Source organism: Polistes fuscatus, unplaced genomic scaffold, assembly GCF_010416935.1.
Source record: "Polistes fuscatus isolate 324 unplaced genomic scaffold, CU_Pfus_HIC Scaffold12, whole genome shotgun sequence".
Taxonomy (NCBI): Eukaryota; Metazoa; Arthropoda; class Insecta; order Hymenoptera; family Vespidae; genus Polistes; species Polistes fuscatus.
This window is the reverse complement of record NW_025113020.1, coordinates 4,474,796-4,501,668: the sequence shown is the minus strand read 5'-3', so window position 1 is coordinate 4,501,668 and position 26,873 is coordinate 4,474,796. Positions and strand designations below refer to the sequence as shown.

The following is a 26,873-nucleotide window of genomic DNA, read 5'->3' as shown; positions in this document are numbered from 1 at the left end:
TTTTGTAGTATATTTATGAAGTCGTGTGAAATTCATCACCATAGTCATCTATCTGCAATGAATCAATATATGCGTATATATATTAAAGAATTGTTATAATATATTTATTAATATAAGTAAAATAATATTTAATATATAAAAAGCACAAGACAATAAGAAAAAGACATTAATTAAATGATTTGAAATGATGAAAATGAATGAAAGAGTTTAATCTGATTATAAAAGTATACATACCTATATATATATATAGGATCATATAGATATATATATATATTTTATTTGTTTATTTTTTATTTTGTTTTTTTTTGTTTTATTTCTTATGTGTTACTACTTGATGGTAATTCAGATGTATCTTGTTTAGCAATATTTGTATCCGTTGACGAACTTTGTCCTATAGAATTGTCAGGTGGTAATCTTTCTGAACGGTTATTACTATCCTCTTGTACATCGTTATCGGGTTGACCGATGATAGGTACATCCAATGAATCCGAGGACATGCGTCTTCCATTGCTAAATTGTTCGGCTACATCCAATTGGGCATCCCTGGTATCCCTGACATTGTTCAACGAGTCAGAACTCAACGAGGGAAAATCTAACGTCGTTTTCATTTCCAAGGAATCCGAGCTCTGACACAACGGGTGTGGTTTCTTATCCGCATTATCTTCCAATTCTAAGGAATCCGTACTAGTTTCCATGATATTAGTATCTTTGGCACGTTGGGTGTCCTCGGTTTCTAATAAAATTGGTACGACTGCTTCCGAACCAGTTTTTTCAATATCGGTTATTTCTATTTGCGAAATGTCTTCCGTGGTATCATCCTGACGGTCTAATCTCTCTACGTTGGACTGAGCGATACGTATTATCTCATCGATTTCCTTTATTCTCTTTTCGTAATCATCGGAACCAGAAGTACTAGGATTTATCGAGCCAGCAGCACTGGCTTCAGATTTACGTTGTTGAATACTTTCCATTTTGTATCTATTTTCAGGACTTTCGTGTTCCAATAGATCTTCTTCCTCCCTGGCACGTAATTCGATCAAATGAGCTTCCCTGCAAGCCCTTTCCAAACCTTCGAAATCTTTTAACGAAGACAAAGATATATCGTCACCGTGACCAGACCGACTGGTCATGTACCTTCTCGGAAGACTCCCATTGTTAATGGAATCCTGCGAACCGCATTGCTGCAATCTTTTGGAGTTTTCCGCTGCCACAGCGCTCTCCAGGTGCTCGAATTCCTGTAACGAACTTAAAGACACGGTATCGTGATCCGATGGTTTAGCGAAATATTTCTTTCCGGCTAGAACATCGTAATCCGGTGTACTACCAAAACTACCCCGCATACTACCAACGCTTCCTATAGATTCTTTGTGACTTCCTAAGCTTCCAAATCGACTACTACCAGCCTCGAAATCAGTGATCTCTTCTTCTTTGATATCTTCCAACGGACCACGATCGTATTCGATATCGTAGACCCTTGCATCGGCATGAAATTGCATTTCAATCCATTTCTTACCGGTCTCGTATGGTTCCTCGTCCGAATAGGATTGAGAATATTGATCATCGTTAGACGCCTGGGGTGGACTCTCTTCCGATTCGAAATCGAACAATTCATTGTTGCGCGATGCTTGACTCGTTGAAACTTGAGAATCCTCTTTGCTTTCCGTTATTAAATTTTCCAAATCACGATCGTATTGTTTACTACTGACTTGTGGTATCGCCGTGATGCGTATACTTTTACCTTCGGAATCAAATTCTTCCGCCTCCCGACCAACTTCTTCTATCACCACGAAATCGTCTATGATGTCAGGCTTATCGACCAGTTCGAATGAATCGCTGCCGGGTGATTCGGAACGTTCGGATTTAGCTTTTTCCACGACTGTATCGATAGACAATCCTGAGGTCGACGAAGTAGACATACTTGCTTGTTGCATCATCGAATGCGTCGACGTTTGCATGGCCAGAGCTTCAGCGGTGTCCTCGGGTGTCGTACCGGTTATCCCAGATTTAGGCTCCAAGGAATCTGGTTCCATGCTTAAGAAATCAATCGACTCGTCCGATAATTTTGTATCTCGAATTTCCGTATCCGTAATTTTGTCGGTAGGTATTTCGGTAATAGTAGAGTCGATAACCTGAGTCGAGATAACTTGGGTCGATACACTTTGAATCCCATCCTCCGTGACCCTAGCCGTCATTATATCCACCGATTGAACCGCACCAGGCGTCACGACAAATGCAGAAGTAGCAAAGTCGATTCCCTTGGTATCCTGTTCCAATATGGGCTCGTCTATGTCGGTGTCCAGTGCCGCGTTATCGTCAACTATCTGTTGGAATATCATTTCGGATGATCTCTTCATTCGATAGGGTATATTGCTATCGATTCTATCCATGGCAGCATCGTCTATGGGTATATCGCTACCCGAGGAATCGGATTGAACGTGTTGTTCCTCTTCGTCGAATGCACGCTCCTCGAAATCGTCTTGTTGTTGTTGTTGTTGTTGTTCGGCCTTGTCGGCATCGTCAGCCTCGGACGCTACCAATGTTTCTGACAACTCGCTGGTACTATCGATACTACCAAGATGGCCTGAACTAAACGAACTTAAAGATTTCATAGATTCGCGAGAACTTAATGTACTCACGGCAGTCTGGTATTCTTGGGAGGTTGGCCTTGAGGTTGCGGTCGTCGAATGTTCAGCCGACATCATAGCTGTCTCATACTCGGACGTTGTACCCGACGGTGGCATCGTAGCAGACTGGAGGGCTTCTACGTCTGACGAACTTGGTCTACTTCCGCTACCAATTTCGTAGTCGCACGATTGATAGTTGCTACTCTCCCCGGAACTGGAACCAGGATCTACCTCGCTCTCGGAAACGATTTTTTTCGAGGCCCTAGCCGGCTTGTGACGTCTCCTCGGAACTGCTGGCTGAGGCGGGTGCAACGAGGAGGAACTCTCATCTTTGTACTCTACGTCTGAGCATGATCTGCTGGCCGGTACGGGACTAGGACGCGTATCGTCGTCCTCTTTGCTCTCTTCATGGACGGCAGATAGAGTTTCCGTTTCAGACTTGTCTAGCTCCATCTCAATATCCATACATACCTTTTCTTTATCCATATCTTCGTCACCGGACCCTTCGAACTCGATATCATCCGAGCCACTCTCTTCCGTTACCGTTATCTCTTTCTCGTATAATTTCGAATCGTCGATAGTCGCTTTTTCATCCGCCAACAACAACGACGGCGACGGCGACGGCGACGACGTTTCTTCATCGCGTTTCTTAATCGTCGTAACATCTTTATCCGCGGTGGTTATCTGTTCCAAGGAAGGTGGTCTGTATAAAAAGGGCAAATCATTCGGTATGCTAGATTCCGTTTGTAATTTGAATTGAAATTCGGAAGGCGAGTCTTTGATTTGTATTACAGTCTCACTGTTCTCACTTAATTCCTCTATCAAGTCTTGTCTAGCTGCCTCCAACGATTCCTTAACCTCAGCTATTTCTTTCTTAACTACTTGATCTAATACCGTAATAGCGTATCGTGCGCTCAAATCAACCTCGGGAAGATCTTCTTTCGTTATTTTAAAGGCACATGTATCAGAAGAAGAAGAAGAAGAAGTTACCGTACTAACTTTACCTCCTGCCATTGCAGCTGCAGCTGCTGCTGCCGCTGCTGCTTTGTCACGTTTTTCGAAACCCTTTTCAATATGTCTCTTGTAATCGTCGCTAGAAATTTTGATTTTGGTTACGCAAGTAGTAGTTTCCGTCGATTCCTTTGGAATCGCTTGGTCAACCTGATCCTCAGTCTTTTGGGTATCCTCTTCCAACGTAATACCAACGGCAACGTATTGTCTTTGAATTTCTTCCAAAAGCTTAACGTCCTCCTCCTTCAACGATTCTACCGTTTCCTCCGTGGCAAACGTTACTTTCTCGTCCACCGTTACTTTATCATCCTTTTTTTCACGTTGTTCATCCGTTAACGATTCATCTTCGGCGGTCTCTTCGAATTGTTCAACCTTCACCGTAACTTTCCCTCGAATATCCGATTGTTCTTCGGCAACAGTCGATTTCACATCTTCCTCGGTTTCGTGTTTTTCTTTATCGCTGGTTATCACATCGAATCTACTCGAATCGGCTATTTTCATTTCGCTCAATTTGATTTTAGCCTCTTCCAACGACAAAGATGTACGCGTGGTCATCGATAAATCTTCGGTAGGCGTTTTGGCTTCGTATTCGCGTTTCAAAGTATCCACTAATTCTTGACAACTGACTTCCAATTTGTTTTCTATCAATTCGCTTTCCACGTCCTGATCGGCAACGGGAATCACGGTAAACTTAGTCTTGGTGATCGTAATTACCGTGGCGGAATCACCTATCGCGGATTCTTTGACGGATTCAATGACGCTCAAATCATCGGACGATTTCGTAGCGGACTCCTGTTCGAAATCAGCCGAATCACTTTGAGACGACAATCTTTGTTTCTTAATTGTAGTCTCGTATTCTTCTAATTCTTGATTGAAAACTTGGGACGGTTGCAACGTCTCGGATATTTCGATCTTCTCGTCACCGATCATCCAATTGACCGGTTTTATTTCAAGATCGTGTTTCAATTTGAATCTCGGCGATACCAGGGGTGGACTTTCGATTTCAAAACTGTCGGCACGTTTGACCGTACAACTGACGTCATATTTTTCCGTCGTCGTTATAGGGATTTGTTCGTGAACTAGGGAATAATCAACGTTAATGTCTTCCGACACTGTGCTAGGACTAAAAGTCATGTCGCGTTCCTGGGCAATCCTTTCCAACGAATCAACGGCTACACTTTCGTGCAACGACGATATCGTTTTACCGGTATCTTCGGAAATCTTGTATTCGTCCATTTCTAACGATGGTACGTCTACGGAATCTTGTCTGGATTGGCTACTGCCGATACCCGGCTCGACAATTTCCAATACTCTAGCACCGGAAACATCGTACAACACTTTATCCTTTGACAAACTGACGTCGTATTGAGGCCCCAACGATTCCCTTTGCAACGATTCCGCTTGGGCACTCGACCTGTCGGAAGGTAATTTTTCCGATTGCGGACTAAACGTTGTTGGTTTCGTGATATCCTCCAGTTCGTTCGTGTCAACGTCCATTGTCTCCTCTAATTCCAATTGATCTTCCTCCAATTCTATTTGATCCGATATACTACTCGAACTCAAGGTGACATCTTTGATCGGTAATCTGGCCCATACGTGGTCACCTTTATCGCGATACGAGGATTCCTCATCTTTCGTCAAATCCTCGCTGATACTCGTCGATCTTTTATCGTCCTTTTGTAAAATTGATCTCAATTTGATCAGCTTATCGATCTCATCCGTCGACTCTGTCGATTGTTGTTCCTCGATCGTTGTTGTTTTTTTCATGATACTTTGAAATTTTTTCGTCAAATCGTCGGCCAACTTTTCGTGATCGGTCTCGACACTTTCGTTCAGTAATTTAAGTAAATAATTACTTTCGATCGTACCTCTAGCAGCAGCAGCAGCATCACCACCTGCTACCAGTTTCTCGGTTAACGAAGATCTCTTTTTGATTTCACTTTCGACTGTTTTCATCAAAGATTCGATTATTCGTCTAGCTTCTATTTCCTTGGCCGCGCGCATTTGTCTATCCTCCAACGTTGTTTCGATCATTTTTTCTTCCAATTTTTCGTCACTTTTTTTCCTACTCGGTACGAAGTGTCTGGCATCGAAAGTTTCTACGGTCTCCTTGTGAGACTCGCCTTTCGTTACCATTTCTACTTTACCCAAATCTTCGAATATTTTGTATTTCGATGATGTCGATTCTTTGCTCGTATCTTTAACTTTATTTTCTTCGTCATCTTGACTAATCCTGACCGCTATGTCAACGTCGCTTTCCTTCAATTTACTGACACCGGATTCCTCGGTCATGACACCTTCCTCGTCTTGCAATTTTTTCGACAATTGTTCTTTCGTAGCTTCGATTCTACTTTCCTTAGCACTGGCATCGATCCTTTCCTCCCCGTCTTTCAAATCGATCGACAATTTTCTAACACCCCTTTCGTCGATTTTTTTCATCTTACTTTCCTCCCTCTCCACCGTTTCACCCGAAGATTCTTTTTTCATTTTGGACTCGGACAATTTTTCACTTTCCAATTGTTCCTTTTCCTCGTGTTTGATGTATCTGTCGGTACCTTTAGAAATTTCCGAGGATACCGTTTCCCTTTTCTCCAATTTACTCGACGCTTTGTGATCCACTTTGGATAATTTGATCTCGTCCGGTGATTTGAATCCTTTATCGGGATCCGTCGTAAACGTTTGCGAATACGTTTGGGTTTCACTCTTGGACGTTGTTTCCTGACTGGACGATTTTTTCTCCGTCACGGTACAGGTTTCCGTTTCCGTTTTAACGTGATAACCCTTTTTCATATCTTTTTCCGATTTAATCGTCGAAGAAGTATCAACTATGCGTTTCGGTATGCGCGATTCAAATTCTTTTTTCTTATCAACCGGTGACGTAACACCGTAGTCTTCTTGTTGATGAACGATCATCGATTGTTTATCCAATTCGATTTTGTTGTCGATCGTACGTTTGGATTCAATGGAAATTTTGCTCTTCATATCCTTGTGATTTCTATCCTTTTCAACTTTAGCCATCGACACCGGTATACGCGATTCGAATTCTTTCCTTATTATCTTGGTATCACCCTCGATCATGATTTTTTGTTGAGAAATTTTCTCAAGCTCCGATTTGTCCTTTCGCAAATCATCTTCGTCATCATCGTCGTCGTCATCAGTCTTTTCTTTTTGTACTTCCGAAACATACGTAACTTGTTTCTCACGTGTTTCTAGTTTTGTATCTTCCCTCGTGAATTTGTCATCGATATTAGTAGGAATGTAACGTTCCTCGTATAGCACTTTTGGTTCTAAACTAGTTTCAGGAACATTGATTATTTCAGTGGTTACCGGCACTTCATCCTCGTCACCTTCGATTTGAACAGTTTTCGTGACCTTTTCTTGCACCAAACTACCATCCTCTTGCACTTTCCATATTATCGTTGTTTCTTCTTTGATAACTCGTCTACCTGTTGACACATCCTTACCCAAACTTCTGTCCTGCGACAACGAAGAAATATCTTCCATCTGTTCGAACTGTTTGGAATGCGACTGCAACTGCGATTCCCTTTCCTTGCTCAAAATGTCCATTGATATTTTTTTAGGCGATCCCATTGACGCTTCAACTTGTCCCATCAAATATTCCTTTTGCAATTCCAACTCGTGTTTCTCGACGAATCTGTCCATGTGTTCTGGTAATTCTTGCTGATGTATTTCCCTAGCTTCCTCGATCGATTTCTCCAATTGTTCTGGCAAAATTTGCACCAATTTCACATCATCGTACATCTCTTTCTCCAATTTCTCGTACGAACCTTTTTCTATTTCTATCTCTTCTCTTTTCTTTAATTCAGCTTCTTTTTCTTCTTCCTCCTGTTTCTTTTTCAGTTCAGCTGCTTTTCTCTTAGCTTCCTCTTCTTCTGCTTCCTTTTTCTTTTTAGCTTCCTCTTCTTCTTGTTTCTTTTTTAATTCAGCTGCTTTTCTTTTAGCTTCCTCTTCTTCTTCCTTTTGTTTCTTTTTTAATTCAGCAGCTTTTCTCTTAGCCTCCTCTTCTTCTGCTTCCTTTTTCTTTTTTAATTCAGCAGCTTTTCTCTTAGCTTCCTCTTCTTCTGCTTCCTTTTTCTTTTTAGCTTCCTCTTCTTCTTGTTTCTTTTTTAATTCAGCTGCTTTTCTTTTGGCTTCTTCTTCTTCTGCTTCCTTTTTCTTTTTGGCTTCCTCTTCTTCTTGTTTTTTCTTTAATTCAGCCTCTTTTCTCTTAGCTTCCTCTTCTTCTTGTTTCTTTTTAAATTCAGCTTCTTTTCTTTTAGCTTCTTCTTCTGCTTCTTTCTTCTTTTTAGCTTCTTCTTCTTCTTGTTTCTTTTTTAATTCAGCTTCTTTTCTTTTAGCTTCTTCTTCTGCTTCTTTCTTCTTTTTAGCTTCTTCTTCTTCTTGTTTCTTTTTCAGTTCAGCTGCTTTTCTTTTAGCTTCCTCTTCTTCTTCTTGTTTCTTTTTCAGTTCAGCTGCCTTTCTTTTAGCTTCTTCTTCTGCTTCTTTCTTCTTTTTAGCTTCCTCTTCTTCTTGTTTCTTTTTCAGTTCAGCTGCTTTTCTTTTAGCTTCTTCTTCTTCTTCTTCTTGTTTCTTTTTTAATTCAGCTTCTTTTCTTTTAGCTTCCTCTTCTTCTTGTTTCTTTTTGAGTTCAGCTGCCTTTCTTTTAGCTTCTTCTTCTGCTTCCTTCTTCTTTTTAGCTTCCTCTTCTTCTTCTTGTTTCTTTTTCAGTTCAGCTGCTTTTCTTTTAGCTTCTTCTTCTTCCTCTTGTTTCTTTTTTAATTCAGCTGCTTTTCTTTTAGCTTCCTCTTCTTCTTCCTGTTTCTTTTTCAGTTCAGCTGCTTTTCTCTTAGCTTCTTCTTCTTCTTCCTGTTTCTTTTTCAGCTCAGCTGCTTTTCTCTTAGCTTCTTCTTCTTCTTCCTGTTTCTTTTTCAGTTCAGCTGCTTTTCTCTTAGCTTCTTCTTCTTCTTCCTGTTTCTTTTTCAGTTCAGCTTCTTTCCTCTTAGCTTCTTCTTCTGCTTCCTTCTTCTTTTTAGCTTCTTCTTCTTCCGCTTCCTTTTTCTTTTTAGCTTCTTCCTCTTCCTCTTGTTTTCTTCTCAGTTCAGCTTCTTTCCTCTTAGCTTCCTCATCCTCCTCTTCCTTCTTCCTCTTCTTCCTAAATTCAGCTTCCCTTCTCTTAACTTCCTCTTCCTCCAATTTTTTCTCCAACTCAACAGCCCTCTTCCTAATATCGCCACCTTCCCTCTTTTCATCCTCTCTCCTCCCTTCCTCCCTTTTCTCCCCAACCACCTCTCGAACCAATTCGACCCTCTTATCCAAACCAACGATTAATCTCCCATCGTATTCCTTCTTAACAAACTCGTCAACCCTAACCTTGCGTATAACTTCTCCCCCACCCCATTCTTCTTGCTCAATTTGAAATTCTTTCTTCCTCAACTCGTCGCTCTCGTCCTCGTCCTTTTCCTCAACGTGACTCGATTTCAATTCCTTTCCCTCGTGTTTAACCTCAACTCTAACCTCAACAATCTTATCCGCCTGTTTAACTTTACCTTTCACATCTTTTTCAAGTTTAATCGCATCCTGTGTTTGTTGTTGCAGTTGTTGTTGTTGTTGCGATTGGGTCAATTTAACTGCTGGCACCTTGCTCAATTCCTTTTGAATTGTTCCTCAAAATAATGCGCCTTTTCTGCCACTGAACATTCCGAGATGTCTGGCACGTTAACATTTTCCATGGTATCCGAACCGACCGATGTAACCTCGGTTATTTCTTCCTCCGAGACTACATTTTGCATATACTCGCTGTCACTTTCGTTAACCGTTAATTGAGATGTCCTTGAAACCTCGGATTCGGAACGTTGATAACTTTCTCTCTTCTTCGATATGTCCTCCCAAAATTTTCTCTTCTCCGAATATGTTTGTTTTTCAATGCCCGGTGATAAATCGTAATCGGTCACCGCCACCTCTTCCTCCCCCTCCTCCTTCCCCTCCTCCTTCTCCTCCTCCTTCTCCTCCTTCTCCTTCTCCTGTTGGCCTGATATTTGTTTTTTAGTGGGATAACTAGCATCTACGGATTCTAGGGGACAAGAAGCCGCTTTTTGTGCAAAGGATTCGTGGATAGTAGCGGCATCTAGAACAACCAAGAATATTTATGCTCGTATTATATTGAATTTTTATTTATTTGTCAATACTTTTCATTTATAATTCAATTGTTACATCGTGTGGTTTTATTTTTTTTATTTTTTTTTTGTTTTCTCTTTCCTGATTTTATTTTATTTTATTTTTTTTTTTTTTTTTTTTTTTTTTTCGAGATTTTTTATCTCATTTTTACAATACTTTTTATTTGATTTTTTTCTCCCCCCTAACCTGACCCCTTTTTTTATGCTCTTCGTACTTTCTCACTCACACACTCACGATCTTTATATATGTTTTTTTTTTTTTTTTATTTATTTATTTATTTATTTATTTATTTATTTTGATTTTGATTTTTATTTGTCTCTTTCGTCGTCTCGTGCTACGTGCGAACATCTTTTCTTTTTTCATTTCATTCATCAACAATGCTCATCATCATTTTCATAAACCTAATCATTTCATACATATATATATGTATTATTGAATTTATTGATAAACTTTTGTTTAAACTGTACATTTAACAATCAACACTTTTATTTTGAAAATTGAATAATATATATTATAGATTTTTCTATCAATAAAACGAGAACTATTATCATAATTATAGTCATCAATTTATATTTTTTTTTTAACATATAACGTATCTATATATATATATTTTTTTAACATGTATATATATGTTTAATAATTTGTTTTATAATTTTGTTTAATAATTTAATAATTTAATAATTTGTTTAATAATTTTCTTTTTTTTTGGGTTTTCATTTTTTTTCTCTCTCTTATATAACTTGTTAACATTGACCTATATATATGCATGAAATTTATGTAGGATTCGTGAAAAAATTGGGCCGTTGGACAAGACTGGAGGACCGGGACTCGAACCCGGATCTTCCGTTTTCCGGGCGACTGCTCTTTAACCAATTGAGCTATCCAATCCCCACCGTCCAATCTTCTCACGAACGCCTACTTAAGTGCTCGCATCCCACATTTATTTCTGTTTTTTGTTATTTTTTTTTTTTTAAAGAAGTCGAAGAGATTATGCACTCGATTTATTTTCTATTTATTTTCTATTTATTTTCTATTTATTTTCTATTATCTATCCCATATGGTTGTCTATGATTATGTTGACGACGGCAGTTTTGCCTGCAATTATAACAAATTGATCTATAATCAAAATTATCGTATTATTAATCGGCACACACATATAAAAACAGAAATAACAACGAAACATTTTTAAATATAAAATACAACAATAATTGTTGGCGGTTTAACGGACAAAATGCAGCGAGTGGTTGTTGCGTTGCTTCTTTTTTTTTTTTTTGAAAATAAAAATTATTATTAAAAAAGAAATAAACAAACAAATATATATAAATATTGTAAAATTTGTTTTTAATACTAAATTTTTCGGAACCCATTAATTTGACTAATTTATAATATTTTTTATTGTTATATATTTAAACAAATTTAAATAACAAATAGTATAATATATATGTGTATTTCTTTTTTTATTTGTGTATGTGTTTGAACATATTTATATTTTTAAAAGTTAATGCAAAACATCCTGGTGAATGTTTAAATAAAAATATATTTTAAACAGAATTTTTGAATGGATAAATTGGAATTAATTTTTCTTATGAAAATAGAACGAATTATACGGTTAATTTATTGTTGTTATTAAAATATTACTATCGTTTATTTGTTTTTTTTTTTTAAATTAAAATGTATTTTAACTCTTTGAACGTGCCATGAGACGCATATATGCGTTTATCAATTTTTTCTCATATATCAATTATTTGAATTAATATTTTATTGTTTTTATTTTTTTATTTTTTTTAAATGTTTTAGTCAAATTGATTAATTATTAAATAAAACAAGTAACCGGTTAATCTAGTGTTAATAAACAAAATAATATGCAAAAATAAAGAAAATAATTGCAAAGTAAAATATTCTCTCTATATTTTATAGTTGTTCTTGTTGTTGTTGTTGTTGTTGTTATGTTTATTGTTATTGTTAAAAAGAATAGAAGATTATTGTGTGTGTGCATAGAAAAAGTGAAACTATAATATTTCAATTACACGAGAACGACCAACGTGATGTTTTTTTCATTCCAAAAAAACATATCTCACACTCGTTTAAAATATTATTATTATTATTATTATTATTATTATTTAATCATAACCAAGAAGAAGAGAGAAAATAAATTAACGATAAAAATAACGAGCACGCGAGTGCCAAGAAGAAAAATAAATATATAATCACATTTAACACAAGAAACAAACAAAAAATAAATTTTTATCCCCCCCCCCCATGAAAAAAAGAAAAATAAATAAATAATAAATAAATAAATTAAAAAAGAAAAAATCGAAAAGAGATACAAAGTTAAAATTTAATTGTTAAATAAAGATCAAACACAAAAATATAATACAGTATACCTAAAAAGTACCAGTATATTTAAATTAAATATTATAAATAAATTAGTTTGTTAAATTAATAGATAATATTTGAAAATTAAATATAAATAAATTACTTTGTTAAATTAATATATAACATTTAAAAATTAAAAATAAATAAATTAGTTTGTTAAATTAATATATAATATTTAAAAATTAAATATAATAAAATTAGTTTGTTAAATTAATATATAATATTTAAAAATTAAATATAAATAAATTACTTTGTTAAATTAATATATAATATTTAAAAATTAAATGTTACAAATAAATTACTTTGTTAAATTAATATATAATATTTAAAAATTAAATATAAATAAATTACTTTGTTAAATTAATATATAATATTTAAAAATTAAATATAAATAAATTACTTTGTTAAATTAATATATAATATTTAAAAATTAAATACAAATAAATACTTTGTTAAATAATATCTAATATTTAAAAAATTAATAAATTACTTTGTATATTAGATAATATATATATCTATAAAATTAATAATATAATAATAATATTATCATACATATATCTCCAAATTATACTTCTTATTTTTTTCCCATTTTTGTAAATACAATAATTATATTATAAATGAAAAGAAAAAATTCAATCAACATCTTCGACATCTGTATGACAATCCCCAATATTTAAATCATCCTGATTATTATCTTTAACACCAAGCATGTTATCACTTTTATTAACATTAGTCATAACAATCTGACTAGCTGTTAAAACATCCAAATCATTGTATAAAACACGTTGACTGGTAGATGCTTTTTGTATATCATTATCATCATCATCATTATTATCATTATCATTATCATTATCATCAGACATTTCCATATCCTCGCTATCGGTGCTTGGTAATATCGTAACAGTGTCAAACGAATTAGGATTTTCATTTATTTTGGGTTCCTTGAACATTCGATTACGCGTCTCAATGGAAAATGGTCCGTCACCTTCCTTAGTTGTAATAGTTTCACCACCAAATTCGCATAATATATCCATCCTTGGTGTCAAATAAATAATTGGTTGATCAATTTCGTCATTCGACAAATCTTCAACATCGGTTTCAACTTGACAATTCATTTCGTTTATCGTCAAACTTTTTCTACCACCTTCAATCAATTGATTTTCTTGTTGTTGCTGCTGCTGCTGTTGTTCGTTTTCAAGGTCACTGCTATAAATTTCATCAACGTCGGTTAAATTTTCAACGTAACTACCACGCCTGGATCTGTTGAAAACAGGCGTCGATGAAGACACCGTCAAATTTTGCGGATTGAAATCTGATTTCACGTCATTTTCCATATCATCCATGGTTATCGAAATGATCGGACCTTGGCCTAATTTAACAGGACTACCCGGTGGACGACCATAAGCTTCCATAATTACCAATTCACCTTCGGAATCCGTGTCAGAAAAGTGCATCGATGCGTTACTTATCATTGCGTTCAATCTTTTTCTCGTTGACCTTGATTTACGTTTTTGTTTTGTACACAAAGTAACCGTTGTTGTTGTTGTTGTTGTTGCTCTTGTTGTTTCTTTAGATTTCGTGCTTTGACAACATTTGTTTAAATCTTCTGCATTATTGTTATCTAAATTGCAACATAATTTAGATACATTTTCATCTTTATCTTCGTTTATTAATTGTTCTCCCAATTTTTTCAACGTGTTTGATGAACAATTTTCATCGTTTTTTTTGATTTTGCATTCGTCGTTGCGCGAATTAATTGGACAATTTTCGAATATTATTTCTTTTTTATTATTATCATCCACGTTATCATCGTTGTTGTCGTCATATTTTGTTGCACTAATCTCTGAATTGATTTGTTTCAATTCGCACGACAAATTATTATCAATTTTTGTATTAAACGATGACTTTTCATCGTTAGTCATTTTATTTTCAATTGTTTTTTCTTTCTCGTTATTCAAATCTATGGTAATACTCGTCGTTGTTGTTGTTGTTGTTGTTTCGTTTATGGTATCAATTTGATCGGATTTTTCCATAATAATTCAGATTTTTCTTTTCTTTTTCTATTCGTTGCACGAATTGTAATATTAAATATTATATATTAATTAAAATAAATTATATATACTCTTTTGTTTTTTTTTTTTTCAACGTGCGTATTTTAAGTGCAAATTACTAATCAACTTAAAAAAACCTGCAACTGAAAAATCAAAAAAAAAAAATTAAAAAAAAAGAAAAAAAAAAAAAGAGAAAAATTAATAAAGGGCAAAGAAGAATACGAAAAGAAAAAATATAAAAACGTACGAAAAAGATCAAAACTTATTTGTGCAGAGATATATTCATTTAAATGAGGTATTTTCTTTTTTTGTTTGTTGTTTTTTTTCATGTGAAATTAAAAAAAAATATATACGGAAATATATTTAAGAAAAAAAGAAAACGTCTGAAGGACTTGTTTAAAAAATGAATGAAACAAATGTTGAAAACTCACGTTTTCGTAGAATATTATTCGAGCATAATTAAATATAGGAGTATATGGGTCTTAAATAAAAGTAAAACTATTATATTTTGACTGTTATCTCCTCGACGAACAGTTTAAAACTAAAGAAAACTGTCTCGGCACCTTCCTAGAGCATTTGTTGAGACTCTTAACGTTTAATTAAATTATGGAAGCCTCATTCGATCTTTAAGCCATAAGTGGATTGACATTTTTACCTTAAATATAACAAGTGGAAAAAAGAAAATAATTTATAATATTTATAATAAATTATAAATATAAACAAAATTTCTAAATAAATTTAGAAAATATTTATAATAAAATGTAATATAACGCGTTTATATAATAATAATAATAATAATTATATAAATATAATAATTTATATTATTATAATTATAATTATTTTTAAACGTAAGATTTATATCATTCTAAATATCATAATTGTTACTCTTTCTATTCGTAGACAAAAAAGAAAGAAACAAACAAACAAACAAACGTTTTCTTTGTTCGCACCTTGCATTGAAAAACAGGAAAAAACCACCAGATTTTTCTTTTTTCTTAACTCTAATGTGTGTAACGTGTGTGTTGAAATGTTTATCAAAAATATATTCTCAATTATAATAATTAAAACACATATATTCAAATGAATTTGATTCTCATTAGATTATTATATAATTTATTAATGATAATATATTTATCGTACCTGTTTGTTCTTTCTGCAAAGTATCGGCAATGAATTTTTCTTCAGACGGTGAAGTATCTTTCGGCTGGTCACCTTTCTCCTTCTGTTCCATACCGTATTTTGATTTGTAAAAGTCCATCTTTTGACTTATTATATTCGAATCTTCGTAAGCTGTCACGAAAAAACAATGCCATAATTATATAGTTGACGATAAAAAATTACATAAAAAAAGATATACGAACGAGTATTGAAATATTCATTCGTTCAATTTATTCAATCGAATTGAATCCATTTTTTTTTTCTATTTCTTTCTTTCTTTTTTCTCTAAAATGTTTAAATTTCTATCAGGTGTGCAACTTTGTTTCCAAAGTTGACAACACAAACAACTGACAAAAATGGATTTAGACTAATTTGAAAATATAAAATGGTTTACGTATAATCACCTGTTAATTTCTTCTGTATTTCTATTTTGGTGGTAACCTCGGGTAATACGATATTCAAAACACAAATTGGTTGTTGGGGTGGTTCACCCTTGGCAACTTTTGGTTCGCGCATGAACAACATTCTTGCTACGGGATCCAATAATGGATCTTTCACTTTGACGTGAAACGATAAACGATTTTGTCGGAAAGCTTTGAAAGTAAATTTCAATTGTACTCCGGATTTAGTTATTGGCGTTAGGTTACCACTGAATTCGATGTAAAGATCCTTCCCATGCAGAGCCTGAAAACAACAAAAAATACAATGAAAACAATTATGAGAGTAATGCAGATTGTTTATAGAATTTGAGCAATGTTAAGGGATTTCATAAATTTGGGGAAAACAAGTTTAACTTCATATACATAACCTACAAATATAATACATAACCTAAAAAGTGAATCACGTTCTAACCCATCCTATTCTAATCTCAACTATACTTTCAATTTATAAATTGAAAAAGTAAAGTCTTTGACACTTGTATTTTACCTGTCACCATTTACAGGTTGAATAAATAACCCTAGCTAGTAAATAATGTTTATAAATTGATAATAATGCACTAGCACAATGCTAGGGGATTTCCCTGAGATACAAAATTAGAAATGAAGATCATTGATGTAATCAAAAACAAATAGTTGCACTGAAATGGCAATGGTCAGGATTATATTAAAAATAAAAAATAATAAAATATGAAAAATAAAATAAATTACCTCAACGTCGCGACTCTTAACAATTTCTAAAAATTCTTCTTGTCTTTCCAATGTGTGCATTCCTTCTTTGCCATCGGTCATGCACAATATCCTTAACGTAGCTTCGAGAGTGTCCATTCGTTTGGAATATATTACGAAACTGTTCATTCAAAAAAAAAGATAAATCTTTGCTAGTTGAATATTTTCTTTTTTTTTTTTTTTTTAAGAAGAGATACAAAATCAATACAAGAAAAATACGTACTTCGTAATGTAAGGTACGAACAATGATTCCTTGTATAATTCAGTCGCCATTTTTGGAACTTCACTAATATTCCTACAATCCATTAACCAAAATCTAGCTGAAACTGTTGTCGTGAATGAGACACGATCGTTCATGAACGTTAATGGTGTTGAACCAGTAACATCTTCCCATTGAGCTTCACTTGTACCACCTGACAAATGAATTATATCAATTTGTTCCAATTAATTACATTCAACTAATTCATTATTATTAACAATCAATTATATAAATTCAATTCAAATAACAAACAATATATTATATTTTCTTTTCATTCATAAAAAAATATTATATCAAATCATAAAAACCAAAGAAAAACTAAGATATGTGGCCCAAACAATTGTTATCACATTACCAATATTAATTATAATAAACAAAAATTAATTATTCATATTTTAATAATAATTAAAATATTATATATATTTATATAATATATATATCCGTGTATAGAGTACCAGCAATGCTGCAAAGTAATCGTAATGTTGGTGTTTCTCCGCCATATTGATTAATCATTCCTTTGTTCGCAGCTTGTGGCACCGGTATAGTCAAAGTAATCGGCTTGTGAAACTTTCGTCTTCTTGGCTCAATTGTAATTACCGGTGATACCGCTACGCAATTACCTAAAAGTTTTGCCGTAAGTTCTGCAGGGATGACGTGTGCCTACGAAAAGGTAATCTTATGTATTAACAAGTCAATACTCGTATTGTATTTAATAGCCCCCCTTCCTCCCTTCCACCCCCTTCCCCCAACATTTTGTGGCTTCGCTAGTATCTTATTTGTCTAACACTAACGTAAGTTATATATATATATATGTATATGTAACGTTCCGTGCCACGGGTCCCACCGGTGGTACACGCGGCCATATTTATTTAATGCGACTAAATATGAAATGGCCTGAACGACAAGTCGGACAAAAATAACTTGCCATTGAACGTGTTAACATCGATATATAAATATATAAAATGAATAAAAAATATAATGAAATATATTTATAATATAGTTATATCACAAACAAATATAAATAAAATTGTTTTGCTTACTTGCAAGCCGACTTTGATCTTTTTCGTTAGTGCACCAGGTGGAAATACTGCTTGAACATCGTTTGCCACACTGGACATTAATATTCCACCCTCGGATCCTATTACGTGTACCTCTTGTTTGATTCTAGTTACTATCGCAAAATATTGGGGAAAATCGGTCGTTATTATTCGTGTTATTCTGCCAGAATGAGCTGCGTTCATTTGAGGATCTGTTGATAAACATTTGAAATAAAATATCTAACGTATTATATAATTGTTTAATATTTATTAATATACCGTGTGGTGTATTGAGCAAAGTATCGTCGTTATCGATCGAATTGTCGTGTTCCTTCCACGTTTCGCCATTTTCACTTCTTAATATTATTATTTCCCTTTCTTTTCCACGAATCGAGGCGAAGTGTGGTATGTCGATTAAAACCGGTCTGAAAAAGAAACAAAAAAAGGGGGATTTAAGGGATTTAACACGTTCCGTGCCACCGTGTCCCACCGGTGGGACGCGTGGCTTGAAGATCAAGTTTTATTTATTTAATACGCCAAATATCAAACGACAAGTCAGACAAAAATGGTTTGCCACGGAACGTGTTAACATTGGCCGTTCGTAATAGATAATTTATTCGATAATTTACTATTTTTGTTGTTTTTTTTACCCTAAAAATGTTGCACCAACTGGACCCATTTCAATGATTCGCGTTGCCAAAGCCTCACCTTCCATCAGAGGTGGTGGATTAGCCACTTTACTAGGTTTAACTAATCTACACGTCACCCGTAATGGCATCGTTGCTCTACGGGGTGGCACAATTATTCTAACACCGCTGTGCCTGCAACCCTTCATTGCACCGCCGCGTGCATCCACGAGGAAACTCACTAAAAATCTGCAAATATGAATTGTCATATTATAGAATAAATATTTCATTGGTTATCATTTTGAATACTTCAAAATAATTCAATACTTTTCATTCGTATATTATATGAATTATTATAGTACATATAAAAACATTATCTTTTTTTTTCTTTATTTAAAAATTATTAATTAAAATTATATATAAATATTATTATTGATATAAAATTAATCTAATCTACAGATGATATACATTATACATTTCTAAAGTTTGTTTGTTTTATATTTTTTATAAATTCTCTACCAATGGGATTTACTAATCAAAGGTTTACTTACGATCGGAAGTGTAGTCTCCTAAAAATGAAAATACATTAATTCAATTAATTATTTCTAAGAGGATTACTATTATACTTCTAAAACTCTAAGGACCAATTACGAATTATTTCAAATTAACAAACTATGAAAATATATATACATATACATATTTTTAATGGGTGTAATAATACAAATATTCTCATAGCGATCTTACAATTATTTACAACTATTAAACTATACTAGCCTTGATTTTTTTCAATATTAAAATTAATTTAATTAATTTTAATTAAATAATTATATATAATATATATATTATATAATTAATTAATTATATATATAATTATATTATAATTTAATTAAATAATATTAAAATTAATCTAAAGTGAATTTTTGCAAATGATTACGTTTATATTTTTATCAAAAAAAAAATATATATATATATATATATATATATATAATTTTCATTTGAAATTTTAATAATAATACTTATTACGTACCCTAAATTCAATGCGTCATTACTGTCAAAGTTTTCTGCCAAGCAATAATTATTACTCTGAACGAATTCTTGTTTTTCTTCTTTCGTAACTAGAAAAAATATCAAATAGAAAATCGATCGTGTGTTTTAACACACACACACACACACCCTCCCTCTGATTAGTATAATATATATATACATATATAAGACTTACTTTGTCTATGTATTGGATCATCCTTAGTAACATCGATTGGCAATGAATCATCTCGTAAGCTTTTCATTAAATCCGCAGTAAGATATTTGTAGGGTTGTTCGCTAATCAATGCATCAGAAGCTAATAAACGTAATTATAAAATTATTAATTTATATATAATTTTATTATAAATTATAAAAAATTTATAAAAATTTTAATTGATATATTATTATTATTATTGTTATTATTATTGTATAATTAATATTATTCTTACCACCCTCGTCGTCGGAATCAGACATGAGACTCGTTTCTTGCAAACTTTCCGGTGCTATTACTTTGTATTTTTCTTCCCAATTTTTATTATCAGGTGCTAAATTGTCATAAGGCATACCTTTCAATACTTCCATCACCGATATATATCCTAACTTTTGAGCAATATTTAATGCTGTCAAGCCATCCTAATATAAAAGAAAAAAAAAACATAAATAATATCATTAAAAAAAAAATCAACTTAATACATTAACCAACTCCTTGTCTTATTTTCTAATTTTTAATTATTTTGATTAGAATGAACGAAAAATGACTATCATTGATATTAGATTTTTCTTTTGTTATTAACATAATTATTTTAATAAATTATTTAATAATTTAATAATTATATATAATTATATATTAAATATTTAATAATTTATTAATAAATATTTTATATTTCATATTTTATAATGAACACTTTATCGACCGGTAGCCTATTAATCGGCTTTTCGATTGCCAGCGCTTATCGACCGCTAGCCTATTAATCGGCTTTTCGATTGCTAACGCTTATCGACCGCTAGCCTATTAATCGGCTTTTAGCTATCGACGGTTTTCGTACAATTGAAAAATTAGCCGGTACTCAGTGAGTGGCAGACTCATCTACGAGCGGTCAATAAAGTGTTAAATATTTAATAATTATATATTAAATATTTAATAATTTATTTAATAAAAAAATTATTTTAATAAATTATAAAGATAAATTTTGGAAAATATGTCGAGAATTATTGAACCACGTGTCTGTCACGTGTTATTTACGTTTGATATGAATTCATTATCACGTGTCAGGCTCGTGTTTATTTTCTTAATACGTGTCAGGCTCGTGTTTATTTTGTTAATACGTGTCAGACTCGTGTTTATTTTGTTAACACGTGTCAGACTCGTGTTTATTTTGTTAATAATAAAATGAATAGAATAATAAACGTAAAAATATAATAGTACTTTTGTGAATAAAATTAGAACTCACATTTGTACGTGCTTTATGCGATGCATTTCCTTCTAATAATGCACTGACAACGTGAGCATGACCCTGTTGTGCAGCCTGATGCAATGGGGTATAATTTTGTCCCGTTCTAACGTCAATTTCGGCGCTGTGTTTTAACAAAAATCTTATCATCGAGAGATTACCAAAATGTGCGGCAACGTGGATCGGTCTGTAACCAGTTTCGGTTTGACTTTCAACGTTGGCATCATTTTTAACGAGAATCGATGCAACTCTGACGAAATCTTCTTGGGCGCACAAGTGCAACGCTGTTAAACCATTCTGAACAGAAAAAAAAGAAAGAAAATTAATCCAATATTATGGTGAAATGCAAAAATGTTCGTGCGTTTCTTTTTTTTTCTTTTTTACAAAATTCATATATTTCCAAAATAAATTTGACAAAAAAAGAAAATAATTCATTATGCAGTTACAAAGCTGTAAAGTTTCAATACAATAAACGTACGAACTTTCGAGAAATTTATACTTTAATATTATTATTATTATTGTTTTTATTAATTTATTTCAAAAAAAAAAAAGAAATAAAATAAAATAAAAGAAAGAAAATAATTACCTTAGCCTTGTGATTTGGGTCAGCACCGTGTTCAATAAGCAAATTCGTCATATCGTAATGGCCCTTTTGCGAGCTCAAATGTAATGGGGTAAATCCTGCTTTAGATTCGGCATTAGCATTCGCTCCGCCTTCCAACAGAGTTGAAGCAATGTCCATCTATATTCAATGAACAAAAAAAAAACCAAAAAATATACATAAATAATATATATTTGTTTGTTTAAATTTATACATTTAAATCGTAAGTAATTGAATAAGAATATTATATATATATATATATATATATTTTGTTTTTGTTATTTTTTATATAATTTTTTTAATATAATTTTATATAATAAATATATTATTATAATATTTTTATAAATATATATATATTGGTATTATTAATATTATTATTTTTATTATTATTGTTGTTATTATTATAATACCTGATTTTTGCGAGCAGCAATGTGCAACGGTGTATGACCGTTTTGTGATGCAAGATGTGGGGATGCACCTTTTTCCAATAAAAGATTAGCAACATTCGGATGATCGTAATGACAAGCCAGATGCAACGGTGTAATGTCGTTCTAAACAAAATAAACAATGATTAATAAAAAAATTAATTAAATTCTTTTTATACATATATGTATTATATATAACATAGAAATTATTATATAGTTAACAACCCCATTCGTTTAATCATATTTTTGAAGAATACATATTTTCTACTTGAAAGTATTGAATATATTTCAATAGAAATAAAAAAGTAATTAAAATAACAAACGAACAAATTCATATGTGATTTATTTAATGTATCACGAAAAAAATAACAGGATACTGATTTTTAAAGTAATTTTTACAGAGTTTTTTTACTTTTTTATTTTTTTGGTAGTTGGATCTTTGATTTCTTTTTTTTGTATAGAACATTATCTATGTTTTATTTTTTTTTTTTTTTTTTTTTTTAGAAATTAGACAATTAAACATAAAGAAAAAAATAATAAACAATTTAGGCAAGTATAAATATATTTGATGAAATTTTTAAAAACGTGCTTACATAGTGCTTGTTTTTAAAAAAAAAATTAAAATCCCTCGATAACACTTCTCTGCATTTTATGTGTTCAATTAAAAAATGAATTAAAGTTACGTTCAATATCATTTCTAATGATTCTTTTTTCTTTTTTTTAAAGTTAGGTTTGAGAAATGAGGGGTTGTTTTATTTTCATCTTATTCAGAACATTTAAATGAAATATTTAAAAATGAATTATTTAAAAATGTTCATCTACTAACCTTTCCTTGTGCATCAAGTTTGCTGTCCTTTTGCAGAAGTATCTTTGCCACATTCATATTGCCATACTTGGCAGCTATGTGCAGTGGAGTAAAACCATTTTTCGTTGTGGCTTTTACCGATGCATTATTCTCCACTAAAATAGCAGCTACCTGTTTATCACAAAGTTTCTTGTAATATTAATAATTATAAATATATAAATATATAAATATAAATTACGTGCACTGAGATACAATTAATACGTTTAAAATATATCATCTGATTAAAATAATTTGATTTATATATACATATGCATCTCACAAATATTAATGTTGGTTATTTCTCTTAATTGCAATTAGAAATAATTATTTAATAATTATAAATATATATAAATATATATAAATATATAAATACGTACACTAATACAATTAATACATTTAAAATATATCATCTGATTAAAATAATTTGATTTATATATATGTGCATCAAATATTAATGTAGGTTATACCTCCAAATTGCAATTAGAAATAATTACTTAATAATTTTAAATAGATAATATATAAATACATACTGATACAATTAATACAATTCTAATATCATCTGATAAAAATAATTTGATTTATATAAGATATGATGAATTCTCTCAAAAATATTAATATAGGTTATATCTCTTAATTGGCAATTACAAATAATTACTTAATAATTAAATATATATCTAATAGAACTGTGTGTGTGATACAATTAATACAATTCTAATATATCTCTGATACAATAAGTTTCATTTATTATTATATATATGAATTTCTCTCAAAAATATTAATATAGGTTATATATCTTAATTGCAATTACAAATAATTACTAAATAATTCTAAATAGATATCTAAATATGAACTGGTGGTGTGATACAATTAATACAATTCTAATATATCACTTGATACAAATAATTTCAGTTATATTTATATATATATATATATGAATCAAATAGTATTGTTAATTATTTCTTAATTGCAATTAGAAATAATATCTTACCTATTATTGCATAACGAAGATAATTCAGTCGAACAATATACAACAATAATATTACGTTATTCTAATTCATAATCAAATATACATATGGCATATAATAAACGTTAAATTGTTTGTTATAATAATATATACAAATACCAATGAAAAGGAATGATATGAAATTTATCTCATAGGAAATTTACATAATGTTATATTAATACGAATGAAGTTGAATCATAAAAAAAAAGAAAGAAAAAAAAAAAGAAATTAAAAATAAAAAAAAAACAAACACACTTTTCACTTCTTTCCAAGCCAACACGTTACTCACTATAATCATATGCATAAGTCATACAAGTAGTATAATGAAAGTATAATGAAAAAGAAAAGAAAAGTATGTATATAAATGAAAGTATAATGAAAAGAAAAAGAAAAGTATGTATATAATGTTTAACACACACATATATATATATATATAAAAACACCATAAAAACACATGTATTAAAAACGAGTGCATGGTGATAATAAAATGTTAAAAGAAGAAAATAGAAAAAACAAAAATAAAAAGAAAAAGGTGTTCCAACAGATTTCTAATATAATAATAATAATAATAATAATAATAATAATAATAATAATAATAATAAATATATATAAAAACACATGTATTAAAAATGAGTGCATGGTGATAATAAAATGTTAAAAGAAAAAAAAAAGAAAAAGGTGTTCCAACAGATTTCTAATATAATAATAATAATAATAATAATAATAATAATAATAATAATAATAATATATATATATAATATCAATGTATGTACACATACGTTTACCCATGAAAATAAATTAAAACAAATCATTTCGTTTCTCGTCTGTCATACTTACTTATTTCTCTTTGAAATAATAAAATCGTTAATTTTTAACCAACATATTACATAACATTCTTTACACGTTCATACATAGAATTATTTACATATACATACACTTTTAAACACATACTAATTATATATTGAAAATAATCTATACATTCGTTCTTACTCTTACTTTCTCCTACTTTTTTTTTTGTTTTTATTATTGTTTTAATAATTATTTTTATATTCTATTTTTTTTTTTAAATGAGAAGGGGGGGGGTAAACTAGAGTAAAGGATTACTTAAGAAAAAAATCAAATTAAACAATTGAAATAACACACACAGCAATGAGAGTTGCATGCAATAATATTATCTATAATTGTTTTAATTTTTAATTTCATGCTTTATACAAAATAATAATAATAATGATGATAATGATGACGATGAAATGTGCAGTGAAATATGAGGGAGAAACATAAAAACGGTAAAACCAATGTAACGAAAATTTTATTAAATCGAGCTCACGAATTACATAGAGAAATAAAATATAACGTAAAATTATATATAAATGATATTTTTTTGAAATAAGAAAAATAATTATTATTATTCGAATTGTTTCCTTCGCGTTTAATGAAAATAAAACCGTGTATTAATAAATTGTGTTGTGCATTGATGTGTATATGGTGCTCATAATAAAAAAAAATGGTCCAAGGTATATACACGTAATAAAATATATTTAATATAAATAACGAGATAAAAATTGAATTGCAACAGGGGTCAGACCATTTTCATAAAACCACCATAAAAACACGTGTATTAAAAACGAGTGCATGTGATAATAAAATGTTGAAGAAGAATAGAAAAAAAAAAAAGAAAAAAAATGTGTTCGAACAGATTTCTAATATTACGTCGAATTTCTCGTAATTTTATTTACATTAACAATATTTTTTTTTGTTTTCACATAAGATATTCCCGACGACGTGACCAAAACACATACGCCCTATTTTGTTGTCGACGTATTCGGCTATTTTTCGATTTCTTTGTACATTACCTCCTCCTGACCTTCCTTAGCTGCAATATGCAACGCAGTGTGCATATCTTTGGTCGTAGTGTCGACGGCTGCACCATGTTGCAATAGTAACATAACTATATCTATGTTACCCAATCTGGATGCAATGTGCAACGGTGTTGTTGTTCCTACAAAATACAATGAAATTTTGCTACGATTCGCGTTACTGTCAAATCAAACGAAAAAATTTCCCCCCACCACCCTCTACCTCTCCTCAACCCCCCCCCAAAGAAAAAAAAAGAATAATAATAACAATAATAATAATCGAATAATATATGACATTTGAAACGAAATTTACGCGTATGGGCAAATTATTGTCGAATAATTTTATAAATAAAATTAATAACTTAAAGTTTATTAACGAAGCTTTTGGGAAAGCGTAACCAAACAAACAAAAAAAAAAAAGAAAAAAGAAAGAAAATTGTATCTTTCACCGATTTTTTTTTATATCACAGACTGGTTAATGGCTCATGCGTTTGAGCAATTATTAATAATTATTATTTACGATTACTAAGGATTGTTCATTGTAATAGTTTTGTCGTGATTCTGCGTTTAGAAAAATTGTCCTGTTACAATAATTTCTTGTTACAAATTGGTGATAGGAATTGAACAGGGTAAAGGTCAGCGAGAGTGGGAAGGTAAAGGTAAAGAAAGATCAATATAAGGTTAAGGGATTATCATTTGATCGGTAGGAAAAAGGGTAGGGGTGGAGGAGGAGGAGGGGGGACCCTTTGTTTTTGCTTTTCGTTTTGTTTTTTTTCTGCTTTTTTTTTTTAATTTACTTACCCTAGCACGTGCATCAACTTTGGCTCCATTTCTTAACAAAATTCGAATAATATCGGTTTGATTAGCTCTAGCTGCCAGGTGTAAGGGTGTTTCTCCCCTAACAGTTGGCACATCGGGATTGGCTTCGTGTTGTAGTAGGAATATCACGATATTCATGCATCCCATAAAACTGGCCACGTGTAACGGAGTCAGTCCGGACTGTAAAATATTTTCCAAGTTATTTAACAATTAACATATTATTTTCTTTTGTTTTATTTATTTTGCGTAATTCCAATTTATCTCGACAGAATCCCATGAAAATTGATCGGATATCATTTGATTCTTTTATTTGATTTCATATCCGACTCGCACAATCCGTTAACCAGCCTTCCTATTTTCTCTCATTTA

At 31.5% G+C, this 26,873-nt stretch overlaps 4 protein-coding genes across 8 annotated transcripts in view; all 4 read right to left on the bottom strand.

Moving 5' to 3' along the window:
- On the bottom strand, window positions 1-9,211 carry LOC122513192 (trichohyalin-like). Its single transcript, XM_043629459.1, has 4 exons — window positions 9,189-9,211; window positions 8,992-9,144; window positions 235-7,734; window positions 1-52 (listed from the first exon to the last, which is right to left on the bottom strand). The coding sequence occupies exons 1-3, from the start codon at window positions 9,209-9,211 to the stop codon at window positions 318-320; spliced, it is 7,593 nt and encodes a 2,530-aa protein (XP_043485394.1). The 3' UTR covers window positions 1-52; window positions 235-317.
- On the bottom strand, window positions 9,192-25,763 carry LOC122513481 (ankyrin-3-like). Of its 4 annotated transcripts, none has more exons than XM_043629862.1 (18): window positions 25,683-25,763; window positions 22,809-22,958; window positions 21,968-22,108; window positions 21,543-21,698; window positions 20,957-21,253; window positions 19,955-20,138; window positions 19,702-19,821; window positions 19,510-19,597; window positions 19,034-19,051; window positions 18,507-18,731; window positions 18,136-18,281; window positions 17,860-18,068; window positions 17,275-17,479; window positions 16,784-16,973; window positions 16,543-16,681; window positions 15,799-16,078; window positions 15,377-15,526; window positions 9,192-9,759 (listed from the first exon to the last, which is right to left on the bottom strand). In XM_043629862.1, the coding sequence occupies exons 1-18, from the start codon at window positions 25,725-25,727 to the stop codon at window positions 9,278-9,280; spliced, it is 3,225 nt and encodes a 1,074-aa protein (XP_043485797.1). In that variant the 5' UTR covers window positions 25,728-25,763; the 3' UTR covers window positions 9,192-9,277. The 4 variants fall into 4 exon arrangements, with proteins under 4 accessions (XP_043485797.1, XP_043485800.1, XP_043485799.1 ...); XM_043629865.1 differs by lacking the exon at window positions 9,192-9,759 and adding an exon at window positions 10,806-10,904; XM_043629864.1 differs by lacking the exon at window positions 9,192-9,759 and adding an exon at window positions 14,200-14,379.
- Window positions 12,774-14,297, bottom strand: LOC122513484 (putative uncharacterized protein DDB_G0286333). Its single transcript, XM_043629874.1, has one exon. It carries the CDS (start codon window positions 14,216-14,218, stop codon window positions 12,818-12,820), a length of 1,401 nt encoding a protein of 466 aa, XP_043485809.1. The 5' UTR covers window positions 14,219-14,297; the 3' UTR covers window positions 12,774-12,817.
- The window catches only part of LOC122513483 (ankyrin-3-like), a 10,460-nt gene continuing 9,257 nt past the window's right edge, over window positions 25,671-26,873 (bottom strand). For both annotated transcript variants that reach the window (XM_043629871.1, XM_043629872.1), the window contains 2 exons: window positions 26,487-26,684; window positions 25,671-25,828 (listed from right to left, as the gene is read on the bottom strand). In XM_043629871.1, the coding sequence (XP_043485806.1) occupies window positions 25,784-25,828; window positions 26,487-26,684 (243 nt within the window). In that variant the 3' untranslated portion in view covers window positions 25,671-25,783. The remainder of the gene's footprint in view (window positions 25,829-26,486; window positions 26,685-26,873) is intronic.